The following is a 17,595-nucleotide window of genomic DNA, read 5'->3' as shown; positions in this document are numbered from 1 at the left end:
AAAAGTGTATAGGAAAAACAGACAGATAAACATATTAACAAACACTGTTATTCGTGAATATAACTAATAGATGCAGTCAATTCTTTATTTGTTTTTATTTTGGTGTTCATAAGAATTACTTGTGAATGCTTTGAAATCACCTCCTGTCTCAACGGTACAAGAAAACTCCCATTTATGTTATCTCATTTGACTCATCTTGATGTCTAGTCATTCATATTTTGTATACCCTTACATTAAAGAGTAAATCAAAAGGTGTCTTTAGTAAAAATGATCCGAAGGACTTTATTCTTGTCACATCAACCGACACTAGTGGTTCACCCCCTAATAGGATATGAGGGGTCAAATTTATAATTTTTCATTAAATTTTGTGACATGTGAGTTACTGTCTTGCACCCAAAACATGAGGCTGAGTCTCAGTACTTTAGTAAAACCAGTTTTATTCAGCTATTTTATTGTAGCGAGATCTACCACTCTCCTATACACAGACACAGCAGTCAGGCAGGGTTGTGGCCAGGTCAGTGGGAAAGTAATACTGTTCCCTGCATTTATAATGTTCCTTGCATCACCCATTGACAACAGGCGCTTATAGGACGACCACAGTCTTATTGGAGTTGCTTTGGTGGCGAGCTGCTGCAGCACTGTGCTACTGCGGTTGCCCTGGCAACAGATAAACAGTCTTCCACCGACACGGTGATCGCGCTTCAGGACGCTCTTCGGCATGTTGTCCCATTGGGGTGAGTCCCAAAAGAGTTTAGAAACATCACAAAATAAAAAATTGTAATTGGTAACCTAGGCATGTGGAGAGTTGTTACATGTTACTACAAGGCTGCTGATCACAAATATGATAATATTTTTGGTTTTGATTCTTTACATGCTGGTCCTAGCCCTCTAGCAGCCACTGGTAGAAGGTTAAAAATTATGAACTTCAAACACGAGCATGTAGGCTATCATTTTAGACTGTTTCAAGGTTACTTATTACAAATATACTGTGATTTTAAATTTTTGACCTTTTACTAGGATCCTTCTATGGACCTCTATCAGAGGGTAACAAATGATACATTTCAATTACAACTGAAAATATTTAGGTTTTAAACATTTAAACTACAGTACACATTTTAATATTTCAAACATTTGACACAACTATTCTTGTCTATTATGTGCTTCTACCTCATGAGAAAAAATCATTAAATTTCTCATGAACATCACAAATTAAGGCAGCATACTCTAATTCAAGCTTTTTTTGTTTCAGTTAAATTTCGTATTTTTGCAATGAATGAAGATTTTTTACCTGTAAATGAAAAGGTAAGAATTAAACATTTATATTTTTTAGTTATTCGTAAGAGAAAATAAAGAGTTAAATCTGAATAAAATACATTTGTTTTACAATAAGCTATTAACTTTTTCTTTTCACTTTTGTCATCATACTTTAAGGAAATGTATTAAATGAATACTACAGTATTTGAATGTCACTAGTTATTTAAAATATGATGAGGTTGATTTAAAAATTATGTATTAAATTATTCCATTTTTGTTTTGCAGTATACAACCGTGGAACTTGTGGTAAGTTAAAAAAAAAATTTTTCTTTTAACACAATTTCTTATTGATGATCTCTTCAAGGCTGGGAGTGGCTCCAGTAGAGCACCGTGACCCTGTAGTTAGAATATAGTGGGTTGGATACTGGATGGATGATCTCTTCAAATATGCCAAGTAATTATTAAACTGATGTTATCTGCATTAGGAAGGCAGTATGGTATAATGATAAAACAATGGCCTTAAACCTTCGGGTTGCCAAGTAAATCCTCACATCTGAGTCACTGTGTGGCCCTAAGCAAGGAAATTAACATTGCTGTGCTCCGATTATATAGAAATACATGCAAACGTTTGTATGACATTTCTGAAGTGAGTTACCTTAATCACCAGAATATCAGAATGTATAAACAGATTTCACAAGAAAATGCCATATTTCCCAACACATGTTATTAATCCCTGTCCACATAACTTTGTAAAAGAAGATGTCCACTACAGAAAGTGACTATATAAAAAAGTTTTTTATTTATTTATTGTAATTTTTAAAGTCACATGTGTTCTGAAATTATTTAAGGTTTATTTACTATTGCAAAATAGTAGGCTTGGGTGGCATGGTGGCGCAGTGGTAGCGCTGCTGCCTCGCAGTTAGGAGACCCGGGTTCGCTTCCCGGGTCCTCCTGTGTGGAGTTGCATGTTCTCCCGTGTCTACGTGGGTTTCCTCCGGGCGCTCCGGTTTCTTCCCACAATCCAAAGACATGCAGGTTAGGTGGATTGGTGATTCTAAATTGGCCCTAGTGTGTGCTTGGTGTGTTTGTGTGTGTCCTGCGGTGGGTTGGCACCCTGCCCGGGATTGGTTCCTGCCTTGTGCCCTGTGTTGGCTGGGATTGGCTCCAGCAGACCCCCGTGACCCTATTCGGATTCAGCGGGTTAGACAATGGCTGGATGGATGGAAAATAGTAGGCTTAATTTTGTATCCCTTTCAGTAAAGACCTAATAAAATATTTTAATTCTTAGGTAAATGTTTTATCATTTATAATGTTCACCCTTCCCAAAAAATATATCAAACAATAACAATATCTTATATACAGTATTTAAAATTAGATCAAGTGGCTGATGACCTGAGGTAAGAAGTGTTTTGGAAATAGTATCATTAAAAACTATTCTTCATAATAATCAAGGCATACACTGTTTAAATGATTAAATGAAAATGAACAACATAAAATCCTATTTACCTAAAATTTTTAAATCTGCAACCAAAACACTTTCAGAAATCTACTTCTTTGATGGCAATAGTGTCCGTCTCCATCTACTGGCACAATCACATAGAACATCTTCCAATTAAATAAATTAAATAAATGTGCTGTAATTGCACTTGTTTAGACTGTTGCTCCATTGTAAACAAGTACAGGTAAAATTCTGTTACAACGAATATCTTTACAACGAAATATTCATTACCACAAAGTATTTTTATGGTCCCGACAGTTTCATCATATGACATGAGTCTATAGAAATGTCGTTACTATGAAATACATTCAGCAGATACTTTCATTACAACGAAGTGCCCAACAGACTTTGAAATGCCTGAATGAATCATCCACAGAGCAATTAGTTCTGTGGTCGCAACTCAGTTGTGCACAATGATCCCCAAACAGAAACGTAATTTTCTTTTCTTTCTTTGAACTTTCCTCGTACTGTTTTTTTTTTTGCTGTTTTTGTTTTCTGTGGTTTTCAGTGATACCTTTTGCTTATTGCTCGTCAACATTTGAAAAACATCCACTGGAATTTAACTCATTGTCACCCTCCTATAGAAACGGCAGACACGAAAAAACAATAACAGTTCATAGTAGAAAAAAAAAACTTTACATTTTTGCGGCTGTCTATTGCAGCAAAAAGAAAAAAGACGCTGCCAGTGCATTTTGGAATTTCGCCATCAACACTGTCAACTTTCTTCAAAGACCGGGCAAAAAAAGAAGAAAAATCTCGGGTTGCAAACATATGCGAACTGCTGCATTTGAAGATGTCAAAAAAGCAGTTTTTATGTGGTTCAGTGATGCTCGTTCAAGAAACATTCCTATTAATGTGGCACTCATTAAAGAAAAGATCTCGATGGGTAATGCAAGGAACATTGTAAATGCAGGGAACAGGATTACTTGGCCACTAACCTAGCCACAACTCTTCCTGACTGCTATGTCTATGTATAGGAGAGATCACACTACAATAAATAACCAAGCTGTTCCTTTTTCAAGCTGAATAAAGCTGGTTTTGCTAAAGTATTGATATTAAGCCTCATGTTTTGGGGACAGGGACATATAGTGCAACCACAATCTTTTATGATTCGCTTCTGTGGAGCTTCACTGCAGCGCTGTGAGCCTGCTGTTGCCCTGGCCCGGCAACGGACAAACAATCTTCCACAGACGTGGCAATCGTGCTTCGGGACGCACTTCAGCGTGTCATTCCCGTCGGGTGGGGAGTGGGGGGGAAGGGGGGGTCCCAAAGAGTTCAGAAACCTCACAATATGAAGAAGAAGAAAAGGATGATTCTGCTTCTGATTGATAACTGTGCTGCCCACAACATGCTTCCACATTTAGATAATGTTCGTGTTGAATTCCTCCCTCCCAATTACAAAAGCAATTCTTCAGCCACTGGATTTGGGCATCATTCACACCCTGAAAGTGTATTATCACAAGGAAATACTGAGAAAAATTCTAGTCAGCATAACTTGTAGACAGGAGGAGATTAAAATTAACACGAAAGAAGCTATTGAAATGATTGTAAACACCTGGACGCAAGTTAAAGAACGCACTATAGTGACATATACAGAATCTCATTACTACGAAATTTTCATTACAGCGAAATATTTTTTAGGTCCCTGGCAGTTCGCTGTAACAGAATTTTACCTGTAGTTGATTCATAAGTAGTCTAACAGTTATGTTCTCAACTGGGTAGATATTTAATACAAAATTGTAGTCTCGGCTATTATAATCTAAGACCAAGACAGATGGGAATCAGTAAAGATACTATGTGGTAAATAATGTTATCATTTAAGTTTTTAGATGCCACTGTCTCATTTTTGCACTTTCTGTATTATCATTAAGATGATGACAACTCCATGGCACCATCTTGTTGTTAGTTGTATGAGGCCGATAATCATACTGTTTATGCTAAGAACATCTGTTGCTGGTCATTTGATTGGATGTCTCTATGATTTTTAACATCATTGTATGTTTCCTGTATAACATAACAGCACAGCAAGAATTTAATCTATGTATTGTACTCTTTACAAAAACACACTGGATCATGTTTAGTGTTATTGCTATAAAATTCTGAGGCTCCATTTACATTTTGTACCTCTATTGTCACCAAAAAATGTACAGCCATAACCATTCAAATAAGGACTGATTCCAAAACAAGAACAATTATATTTATTGCTTGATGACATTATTCTAATTATTTTTATGTTATTGATTATTTCTAATAATTTTGGGCATATTTATTTTGTTTTCCAACTATGTATTCCTTTTTATCATTATGCTGGTGACCCCATTTTGTGTTATGGTTTTTTGGATGGTTCTGCCTGCATGATTCACTAAGAATGTGCTGAAGGCAGTAATTGGTGTTGCAACGAGTCTTAGACAGCTCTGGGAATTCAGCTGGACAGATTAGGGTGCTCATGTCATGTAACATTCCCAGAAGATAGATGCTATATGTGGTTGGGTATTATCCTGTTGGAAAAATGCACTGAGTAGGTGAACAATAAGAGGTCACACAATGTTTGCCAGAATGTTCTTGATGCACTGTCACATGTCTTACTGCTCATATCAAATAGAAGGAAAAGTTAACCTCTAGTATTTTAGGTGAACACCTGTTCTGCTGGCCATATAAGTATCTCATGTGAGTCATTACATTAGCTATTTTCCTTTAAGGAGAGGAACCCAATTCAGAAAGAATCTTCACTTTGACAGTCAAATTTAGTTAACTTAATAAACTTCATGTAGTTAACTAGTATAGGAATTATAGGTAAAGGCATAGGCCTAAAGTGACTCATTTAACTAATAGTTTTGCTATTTGTCATGAACTTTATACTAAATGATTCACTGACTCTTGCTCTAGGATCCCCGCTCTAATCGAATTGGGCAATGGCTTAACATTTCTACCAACAGTGGAATTGTGGACTTATCTTACCCCACAACTTCAGAAGCCCCTCTGGGAGTGTATACTCTGAGAGCATGGCAGGAACAGGGGTTCAGTCTTCAAGAACAGTTTAAAGTAAAAGAATATGGTAAGATATATCTACATATACTTATGAATGGAATGTAGATTTGTATACACACGTATGTACTGAAAGAAATACTCACCATTGCATGGGTATATTTGTATAATGAGTTAAGCTAGGAAATAAAATATTTGTGTTTTAAAAATGTCATTCCTTTTGCCAATGCAGACTCAAATGCAAGCGTCCCCATCCATCATCCACACCACCTCTCTGATAATGATCACATTTTCTGCTCTCATGAATTTTTTTTGTGTTTGATTGGATTCTATAATTGCTGTAATTCTTTGCTGGGTTAGAACCATAATTGATACTTCATTGTATTTCCTTGTTTAGTGTACGTTCGTGAAAATATATTTAATCACTTATTTATTAAACTAGATGGCTTGTTAAATAATTGAATATATGAACCACAGAAAACATCTACAGTAGGAGGGCTGGCTTATTAGGGTTCACAGTGATTGCTGCTGGTCTATGTGGTACTACAAGGGAGAGCACCAGTGGCATTCCATAAATATTACAAAGATGATACAAAGCTGATCCATTCAATGTTGATTTAAAATTGCTACACTGCATTGGCATCAATCACCTAAAATTATAAATTCTTCATCATAAAATGGATTTGACATGTCTACTATCAAGAAACAGAAAAAAGTTACTAACACAATTTTCAGCCTTTCTCTTTCTATCATTTTCTGAACAGTGACTCAGCTTGTGCTAAAAATAGTTTTCAATACTTCTGCTTCATCGTAACTTATCTCTACCGCACTTAGCAGTGATATGCAGGTGTATGACAGCACTAGCATTATCAAAAAGGTATGGTTTTGTTTTGATGAAAAACGTAGTGTCATCAGTTCATTTCACTGTGCAGTGAAATTCCTATCTTCATGTTTGACAAACACAGAGCAAGCCACCACTGCCTCTGTCAGGCAGCCCAATTGTCTCTATTTTTGTTATGTGTAATGCAACATCACAAAATAACAGGTAGTGATTGGTGAAACAGCAGAATTTCGTTTCACACACATTTTGCAAAACTGATACAATTCTGCAAATGCAAAATTAACTAAAAAAGGTGTTTTGGAGTTTTAAAAGTTTTTGGGAGATTAAAAGAAAAGGAAATTGCTCGTTAAGGGCTTGGCAACACCCTTTTGGACCTGTGTATTTCTGAGAAAAAGATGAAAATAAATGGGGGGAGTATCTTTTGGAAATTTGACATGGCAAAACACCACCGAAAATGAGGCAAAAATGTTATACTTTTAGACAGAGCTGTAATCCAACAAGACAAAAAATTGGAATATAAATTATTAATATATATATTTTTTAATATAGGCTCCCCAAATGAAGCTAGACCATATTTCACAAAGTCCCAGTCCTCTGACATGCCAAGATACCGGGCACATCCAAAACAAAACAAAATAAACTCTTGGCAATGGTTTAGTAAGGATTGAATTGAGATATCTTATTATAGTAGAGTTCAGAAACAATAAACTGTGTAGAATGTTAAACTGAAAAAAGGGGGAAATTCTAAACTTTCCATAATATAACCATAAACAATGGCAAAATAAAGAGTTTTATATTTAATTATGCACATGTAAATTCATGAAGTATGTGCCTGTAAACATTCAAGCCCACATGTATACTTGTACTAACTCTAATGTCGCTTTCAGTTACCTAATGGTTACCCAAATACACATGAATTGAATAGAATAAATGTCAATATAGTAACTGAAAAAGTGTAAAAAAGGAAATAGAGGGTATACTTACAGCAAATGTTACATTAAAGATAGACCATGTTGCAAGCAGCCGCTTCTTTGCTTTGCCAAGACATGCTACAACATGTGTTTATGTCTTAAAGAATGTCAGGATCAGTCTTTTGAGCTCTTTAGCTGCTTCTTCAGGAGGAATAAAGATACAGAATTGGCCATTGACTATTACTTTCAGTTTAGCTGGAAACAAGAGGATAATATATATGATTTTAGCTTTGCATAAGCACCTTGTTTGAAGCTGTAGAAAGCAGCTTGTTTGGCGGTTGTTGAAGGAGAGAAATCTGGGAAAATACGAAAACAGCTGTTTTCAATTATTTTTTAACATGTAATTTGTCAAATCTGACAATCAGGCCTCTAAGCTTTGAGGCATTCTATCCATGTATGCAATACGCTGCTGAGAGCTCAGTGTCCAATTTTAAGTCTTATCCTATTATTTTGGAAAATAATTTGGTTATGAGTTTCACTGGGTTTGGGTGATTTTCAGGAAGTCCTTCAATGCTGGTGTTCCTTCTACTGTATATCTATCTTGAACTGCTGCTAATTTATCACATAATATTTTGCATTCATTTTCTACAGCAGCTGCTTTTTTGTCAGTAGCAGATGTAAAAGTTTGTTTAACTTCTCCTGGTGAGCACCAAGTACTCGGATTTTATTCTCAATTTTGCTCATATTTCCCTGTATTTTTCCAACAATTTTTGCTAAATTTTCTTTTAGCTTTACATTAAAGTTAATGCTTAAATGTTGCTCTTGATCTTTTATATCCTGGTTCAGCTTATCTGTTCTCTTGTGTGTTCCTGTTATATCCTTAGTTTTATCTTTTATATCGATGATCAGCTCAGACAGCTCCACTTCATTGTCATATCCTCCGTGACCGAAGGTGGAGGTTTGTATACCATTGGAGTTAATACTGTTGACACAGACAGGCTGTTGATAGTACTTGACAGCAATGATAAAGAGGCCATACATAGTTCAGATATGCTACTTGAAAGTGGCAGTTACTCATTGCCCAACTCACTAGCCTTTTCATTCCCACATTTGCTGTCAACTGGAGTAGACACTGCATCGTGAGGTTCTAGTTAATCCATGTCTTCACCTGCCTCTTCCAGCTCAGTCTGTCGTAGGCCATATCATGTACTTAAGACTGGTTTAGACTTTGTTGAAATTTTACCTATCCTTCCTTTTCTTCTCCTTTTGACCCTTTGTTTCCCGTTTTCAATATACTTGTAAATGGTTCCTCAGGTTAATTAAATACAGAATATCTCAAATAGATTAAAAAAAAGTCTACATTACTCTACTGCTAGACATATATCCTTTGTAACAATTGGTGCCAATGAAAATTGTTATATCCAAATTAGTTGAGAAGAAAACACAGTACCTGGTGCCTTTGAAGAGATCCCACTTTGACCTATGGAAAACCTTGTGTGCACTGATAAGTTTGTCCTCCTATCTGCCCAGCACTCTCCTGCTGCCTGATGATAAGTGTAGTCCGTTTGTTACTGGGTTGCTCCCTTCCATTACAACCCATTAGTAATGAGTAATGGCAGTGCACCCAAAAAAGTTTGCAAAATCCATTTCTATTAATGGTGAACAAACAAACACAACGATTATATTTTTTTTCTATATAGAATTGCTTTTAATGTTGAGAATCGTGAAGTCACTAATAAATTTTCCGTTCTGTTGGGATGGGCAAGTAACTACATGAATCTTTAAAATGGCTCAGTTCCATAGCATTTCTGGTTCCAAACACTATCATCAACAGCTTCTAGACCACATCTCATAAGACAGGTAAAAGAAAGGATTGCAGTTTGACAGAAAGCACTTGAGAAGATGTTAATTGATGATCAATTACTCACCTCTCATTAGCAGACAATGTTGATATAATTAAAAAAAATATAACAACATTTTTTCTGTTTTAGAATATTTCTACAGTTATTAAAAACTAGCAAAATACCCGCACTTCGCAGCTGAACAGCTGAGGAAAGTAAGGAAGCGAGTGAGGAGGCACATGAGCGTGGGATGTAGTTAATGTATATATCCAGGGAGCCAACCACGTGGTAGGTGCGTGGACAGCAGCCGTTTGGAAAAAGGAAGTGGGACCAGGGGCAGCACTTGTGCATCGCTGTAATGAAATAAATCGTCTGTTAATGGAAATAAGGAATGAAACCACCAAAATGAGAGGTCAGTTCCAAAAGTTCATTACGGCATAATGGTGAGAACCGCCAAAAAGAAGACATTATTTTCGAAAGTTCATTATGGGGCATAGCGCGAAATGAAACATACTTAACATTTGTAAGTACCGTGTAAAGGATGAGTATGGGAAATTTGGGCTTCCAACGTATATTGGAAGTTGCAGAAATAGTGCGGAAGGGTTTCACCTATCTATATATACAGTTTAGGGGGTACACCCGTTTCCTTCCCTTGGGTGTTGCAATAGGAGATGAAACATACCTAACTTTTGTAAGTACACTGCAAAGAGTAAGCACGCACAATTTCAGCTTTCCACCTATATGGAGAGTGGGAGAATTAGTGATGAGTCAGTGTGGGCTTTGCCTTTTATATGTATAGCTTCCTTTTTAAAACCTCAGTTCCATTGTTTCCTTATAATGAAGGCAAAAAGTCCACATACATAAAAATCAGCATTAAAAAAATCAAATGTGAATGTGGTAAGGGGATAACTGACTTTCAGCTATATTAATAGGCTGATAATATCTGTATTTTGAGACAACAGAAAGAAGTTATTGCTGAATCCACATGTGCTTCAGACACTGAAATTATGGAACCAAAATAGAGGATGTTGTAACACAGGGACACAAACATGGCAAAAGGCTGTGCAGTCTCCAAAATAAGCCAAAAAAGTAGGCCATAATTGTTACTGAGCAGACCAGGGGCCTCATGTATAACACTGTGTGTAGAATTCACAATAAAACATGACGTAAGGACAAAAGTGGAAATGTGCGTATGCACAAAAAAATCCAGATGCATAAATTTGTGCGATCGCCAACTTCCACGTTCTACCGCAACATAAATCCCGGTCAGCGTGAAAAGTAATGCACGTGCACACGCCTGCTGCCCCACCCAAACTCCTCCCAAAATTACACCTCTTTGAATATCCAAATCAATATAAATAGCCCTTAAGCTCAGCATTCTGTGAAAAGGCAATGACAAAAGCACAGGGGGAAACAGAAGAATTTCAGCGAATACCAAGTGGAGGAAAGGTAAAACGTACTATTTGCTGGTTTAAACAGTGGTATAAACAACAAAAGGAAGTTGATTGAGTGACATAGAGTGTCAGAGAAACTCGAAAGCTCAAGTTCACAAAGTCGCTCAGTGCCTGAAATAAAAAAGAAATTGTCAGATATCAAAGTCACCATGAAAAGGCCCACCGTCTGGGTGTCATATGAAAGCTTATTAGGGTACAGAGAAAAAAAAAAAATAGGGACACAGTGAGAAAAATGCTCGAAATGTCAACTTTAATTTTGAAATTTTCACTTTAATCACGTAGTTTATTTTGTCATTAAAGTAGAACATCATAAACTTAATCTTAAAATTGTTTAATTTACTAGTTTCTCAAATACCATCGTAACTAAAGTAGCACGTTGAATTTTTTTTTGTATGTGTTCTTCTATGTGCTCTATGTGTGTGAATCACTACTTGCTTCTTCCTCCGACTGGACACAGAATCAATTACATTCTTGATATTACAGCTCTCTGAATAATTAAAATACTGAGATGTATACTTGATATCATTTTCATGATGATAGGCGTTAAAGCATGTATTAAACATGGGAACGTGGTGGCGCAGTGATAGTGATGAGCTGGCACCCTGTCCAGAGATTTTCCCTGCCTCCCACAAGATGCTTGCTGCACTGTGTGCGACCTTCGATGAAATAATTTATTGCAGCTGTACTGTCTCTTTCAAACGTACTAACCTCCGATTCCTGTCCTTCCTTTTCTTTCTCCAAGTACCCAATTGCCACACTCAGTAATAGACGTTAAGCCATCTGTAAGCTTGGAACGCTGATTCTTCAAAACTTTGATAGAACATTTAAATATCTTCGTAGTACATGTTTAATTATTCCATCCATCTATATTTCCGGTGTCACGCCAGCCCCAGCAAGAATAAAGCACAAGGCAGGAACAATCCCTGAACTAGCTAACGCTGTGACACTGTGTCCTCACATGTTTAATTATTAATAACATAGATTATTTAAATGATGTTAACATTTTATCTGTATAATGTAATAAACATATTTTGCTGCATTTTATTTTAAAAATGATATCATCATCATCATATGTAAATACGTGCTTTATAAAGTGGCTCAGGTTGTGCAATATTATACCTATCGCAAGTTAACAGTGAGGTAATTGTACTAATAAGTACAAACAGTTCTACAAGGAGCACTTGATGGACTGATTGAGTGCATTTATAGTTCTTGGAATGAAACTGTTTCTGAATCGTGAAGTTCCTTCAGGAAAGGCTCTGAAACGTTTGCCGTTTGAGAGCAGTTCATATAGACAGCATGATGGAGGCAGCGTGTGCTTGTTGCTATATACTGATAATTCTCATTCCAATCGGCTGCTGTAGAGCTGTGATTCCACACTAAGATACAGTGATATAAATACTCTGAGTGGTGCAAATGAGAGGAACAACGCTAAAGCAGCTATTGTATTTAGAATAGTTTGGCCATTCCGTGGACCATTATATTGTTACGGGTTAATTACAATCAGATGCCTTAAACTAATAAACAATATGCTGTTAATTTCTGTGTATTTCTAAAGCCACGTAAGGGATGTGCATCTAAAAAAAGAAAGGGAAACCACACTTGAACAAAAGCAATGCTTTGACACTGGGTGCCACCAGTTTGCAAAACTGAGCGGAGAACTTATGTATGCCAGTGTCTGAGCTAGTGTGAAAATGTGCATGGCTTTTCGCCAAGTTTAGGTTTTATACTTTCTCAACATGGAAACGGGCTTACGCAACATTTTTGTGTGTACGCACAGCTTATACATGAGGCCTCAGAAGAGGATCACTCCATGTCTGCAAATCCTCAATCTGCTACCTGCAGGCTGTGGCCTACACATCCCTAAAAACGGAAAGCTCGATTTTAAAGGTCAAAAAGTAATGAAAATCCCAAAGTATACCAAAATGCCTTACAAGAGACAGGGTTACCTTAAATATCTGGTTTGCAGAGAAAACCCAAATAAAGAATCTTTACAAGTTGAAAGTTTATTTAAAAAAAATAGAATATGTGCAAAAAAACAACAAAAAGGATTTGCCTAAAAGGCAATCCAAGGCAAACATGTCTCAATACATTGTCCAATAGCAAATCCAACGAACGAAGCAAGAGTAATTCCAATAATCCAATAGCCAGTAAGATCAAATGAAATGAATGCTTACAATAACTCCATGACAAATCTAATTACATACCTAATGGAAGATTTCTTATCTGTAAAAAACAGTAAAACAGAAAATATACAAAACTCCAGGCTCAGGCTAAAACATAGCAGTAAACAAAAAAAGTCACTTGTGTCTGCTGCTCCATTACAAAACCACTTTGCCATTAAGCCTTCCCTAAACTGCAAAGTAGAAGGCATTAGGCATCTCAACCTCATGGATCTTTATAGTGATACTATATCTGCACCTTTTGATCAGCTCTGCTGTAAACATTTTTAAAGCACTCATATTTCTATTTACAAGGTAATTACTTTGTAAGAAAAAAATCCCTAATCCACCACCAGTGCTCAGAATGTAGGCAGCATTTCTGACTTTGTTAAAGGGTGTCATAGTACTCACTGCTAGTGAATCTCCAGTGATGCTGGGAAAGAGACCTCTCTATCAATATCTCAGTCAAGCAAGGGAATTCATCATTCACAAAATTCTTCTTGACTTTTTGCAAAACACTAAGTGATTGAGATGAAAATTGTACACTTAACACATATCTCAAAATCAAACTATTTAAAGTATATCACGGTTTATACCCAAACTGAGAATGATGCCATGTAGTTCTGTGGGTGCCACGCGGGCATATGTTTTAATATTGCCCGAAATTAAAGCCCTTTTGGAAAAAAAAATGTTGCCTTATCTGACAGATAGTGTAGGATGAACAATCACTGACATTCATCTTATAGTAGTCTTTAGAGCTATTTTAGGCAAGCTTAGACTAAAATTACTTTTATGTTCTACACTACATAGTTAACACACCAACTACTGCTTAATTTGGAAGAATCCTGATGCACCCTGCATAACATAATGGGAAAATTATATTTTAAAATACCAAAAATAGCAAAAAAAAAAATAAAATTAAATTAAATAATAAAATAAAAAACACACATTTTCGTCACCTGGACCTGTGCAGAGCTTCTTTAGGATTTGGCAAGATTTCATTAATGTTACTCTAAAATAAGTCTCTTGTGGCTTCTGACAGTACCTCTACAGAATTCCTGTTGTTTAAAATAATTTGAGGTTGCATTACACAGCAGGACTCTTTTTTTTATTACTAATTAGTTCTCAATTGAGGCTGGGGGTTTGGGTGTTGTTTATGACTGCAAATTGTGTTTGTTTGTATGATATATGGGATTGATAGATATCAGATTGAAGACCTTTTCAATTCTGTTATTTTATTTCAGTTATGGATAATTGCAAGGACACTCTTGACTTCTAGAAAGTGTTGGGGAGCCAGCAGGGTCACCCCTTTTAATCAAGGATAATAACAGCAATTAAAAAGAACACTTGATGACGTATAAATAGTCAGAAATTGCACCACACTTAAACAGACATATTAGTCTTCTTATAACAGAAGTCATAGCGGTTACCTTTGGGAGCTTCAGGTTGATCATAACATGGGTCTAATCTGTTCTTTTATAGCCCCCCAGTCATTAGGGACAGAGTGAATTGCTATCGGTGGGTGTCTTCTGAGACAAAGATGTTAGCGACTGCGTCCCCTCTCACGCTGAAGTGGTATCACCTACCTGTGATAAACCTGGAAGGTGATTTTCTGATGGGCATGCGTGACATGAAATGAAAATGAAATGAAATGAAATACTTGAACAACTGAATTTGTAATGCATAGAATCTGAACAAATAAAACTTAATAAAAAAGGACAGTGGTCAACTACTATTACCTAGGTTCAAATGAAATTGTACTAAAAAAAATAAATTGTAAAGTACCTCGAATTTGACATTTTGAGCATTTGTTCTGAATATGTACTTTCACCACCAACTAAACTAGGAAAACAAACATTATGTATGTTTCAAGTAATGTGTTTAAGATAATCTAACTTATCACTCCAATGTTTTAAATCAAAAGATGTGAATCAGAAATGGAGAAAACATACGGCTGCTTTTAAAAATGTGACAGTTTTGTAAAGTACAACTGCATCTCCTCATTTTCTGGGAAGGAGAAAAAACCAATTGCATCGGAGGCTTCATTAACAAGAAATTTTACTAAAACAGCCCAATATAGCATAAACACGTCAAGTTAATTTAATTGACTAATTCAAATATAATCAAACTCAATGTAATTGAAATTAAATAATCATCTTTAACCTTTGATCCATTATTCAAGTTTAATGTGTCCATGCCTTCTGTATAGAAAGCAATATCACTATTCGCTCAATGCTAAATGCATGATGTTAGAGTTTTTCAAATGGAAATGTAGAGCACTTTTTATAAGCAAGATGTGCACTTAAATGACATAGAACAATTCATAGATAATAGTGGACAATAGTGGATGATATTTTCCTTGTTTTAATGTAAAACAATTTGGGATACACATTTTTTGAATTTGACTGTATTAAATCATTTGAAACCTAACGTTAAAGTCATGTGTTTTTTTGCTACATCTGTTTCTCTTTATTATTATTATTATTATTATTATTATTATTATTATTATTATTATTATTATTATTATTATTGTTGTTAACAGTGTTGTTTTATGAAAAAAGAAATACTGCAAACACAGGTTACAAACCATAAATTAACATGAATTACATTGATGTTGTTGCCATTTAATTAACACAAATTTTTCCTATAAATTAAAATGCGTTTGGACAAAAATTCAAACATCCTTTCAAATTTATTGCATTTTTTCAATGCTTTGCTTAAATAAAAACATAATTGCAGTCCTTTACTGCTTAATCTTTCAATTCCAATGATCAAACTTTGAACTCAAGTGATAAGTATTTTCATAGGTATTATAAGTGTAATTGTAATTACGTTTCTGTAAGACTTATGATTGTGTTTTTTTTACACTGGTTTGCTACTCATATATTGTGTTCAAATATGAATAATTCATATATGAAGTCAATTTTGAGTTTCAGCACTTATTTAAAATTATGGAAATTATTTTCTGACATTTCTGACACCATTTTGTTTCATTATAGGACACAGGTGTTTCTTGAGTTCTGTTATTAGGACAGCTCCATTTTGCAAAGGGTGTGCGCTCTAAGGTTGCGATTTTTAATATCATTGATGGGACAATTTAAATGGTTGGATGTGAGAACTTCTCCATATCTGAGAAAACAGGGATGTGTGAATGATGCAACTCTTTGCTTCAAAATTCTTTCTGAAACTTTTTTTTTTTTAACTTTTTGCTGTAAATATGACTGCTATTTCTGTTTATCATTTGGTTTCTGCCAAAAAATACTTCCCGTTTTTTGGCTTTTTGAGCTTTGTTCTTATTTGTCTCTTCCTCTGGTCTTTGTCATTTAATTTTATTACAAGGATACTGAATGCAGCCAAATTAAATAATTACAGTTAAGTCTATAAATATTTGGACAGAGACAACTTTTTTCTAATTTTGGTTCTGTACATTACCTCAATGAATTTTAAATGAAACAACTCAGATGCAGTTGAAGTGCAGACTTTCAGCTTTAATTCAGTGGGGTGAACAAAACGATTGCATAAAAATGTGAGGCAACTAAAGCATTTTTTAACACAATCCCTTCATTTCAGGGGCTCAAAAGTAATTGGACAATTGACTCAAAGGCTATTTCATGGGCAGGTGTGGGCAAGTCCGTCGTTATGTCATTATCAATTAAGCAGATAAAAGGCCTGGAGTTGATTTGAGGTGTGGTGCTTGCATGTGGAAGATTTTGCTGTGAACAGACAACATGCGGCCAAAGGAGCTCTCCATGCAAGTGAAAGAAGCCATCCTAAAGCTGCAAAAACAGAAAAAACCCATCTGAGAAATTGCTACAATATTACGAGTGGCAAAATCTACAGTTTGGTACATCCTGAGAAAGAAAGCAAGCACTGGTGAACTCAGCAACGCAAAAAGACCTAGAGGTCCACGGAAGACGACAGTGGTGGATGATCGCAGAATCATTTCCATGGTGAAGAGAAACCCCTTCACAACAGCCAACCAAGTGAACAACACTCTCCAGGTGGTTGGCATATCGATATCCAAGTCTACCATAAAGAAGACTGCATGAAAGTAAATACAGAGGGTGCATTGCAAGGTGCAAGCCACTCATAAGCCTCAAGAATAGAAAGGCTAGATTGGACTTTGCTAAAGAACATTTAAAAAGCCAGTACTGTTCTGGAAAAACATTCTTTGGACAGATGAAACCAAGATCACCCTCTACCAGAATGATGTTAAGAAAAAGTATGGAGAAGGCGTGGAACAGCTCATTATCCAAAGCATACCACATCATCTGTAAAACACGGTGGAGGCAGTGTGATGGCTTGAGCGTGCATGGATGCCAGTGGCATTGGAACACTAGTGTTTATTGATGATGTGACACAGGACAGAAGCAGCCGAATGAATTCTGAGGTGTTCAGACACATACTGTCTGCTCAAATCCAGCTAAATGCAGTCTAATTGATTGGGCTGCATTTCAAGATACAGATGGACAATGACCCAAAACATACAGCCAAAGCAACCCAGGAGTTTATTAAAGCAAACACGATTCTTGAATGGCCAAGTCAGTCACCTGATCTTAACTCAACTGAGCATGCATTTCACTTGTTGAAAACTAAACTTCAGACAGAAAGGCCCACAAACAAACAGCAACTGAAAGCTGCTGCAGTAA

The 17,595-nt window shown here is 36.0% G+C and overlaps 1 protein-coding gene across 1 annotated transcript in view; it reads left to right on the top strand.

Annotated features, from left to right (window-relative positions):
- Positions 1 to 17,595, top strand: part of LOC120535853 (alpha-2-macroglobulin-like protein 1) — a 136,431-nt gene that overhangs the window by 27,842 nt on the left and 90,994 nt on the right. The window contains exons 4-6 of the mRNA XM_039763968.1: positions 1,250 to 1,302; positions 1,540 to 1,560; positions 5,639 to 5,807. Coding sequence (XP_039619902.1) covers positions 1,250 to 1,302; positions 1,540 to 1,560; positions 5,639 to 5,807 — 243 coding nt within the window. The remainder of the gene's footprint in view (positions 1 to 1,249; positions 1,303 to 1,539; positions 1,561 to 5,638; positions 5,808 to 17,595) is intronic.

This window comes from Polypterus senegalus, chromosome 9 (genome assembly GCF_016835505.1).
Source record: "Polypterus senegalus isolate Bchr_013 chromosome 9, ASM1683550v1, whole genome shotgun sequence".
NCBI lineage: Eukaryota > Metazoa > Chordata > Cladistia > Polypteriformes > Polypteridae > Polypterus > Polypterus senegalus.
Note: the sequence above shows the minus strand (reverse complement) of the source record. Positions and strands in the feature narration are given on the sequence as shown.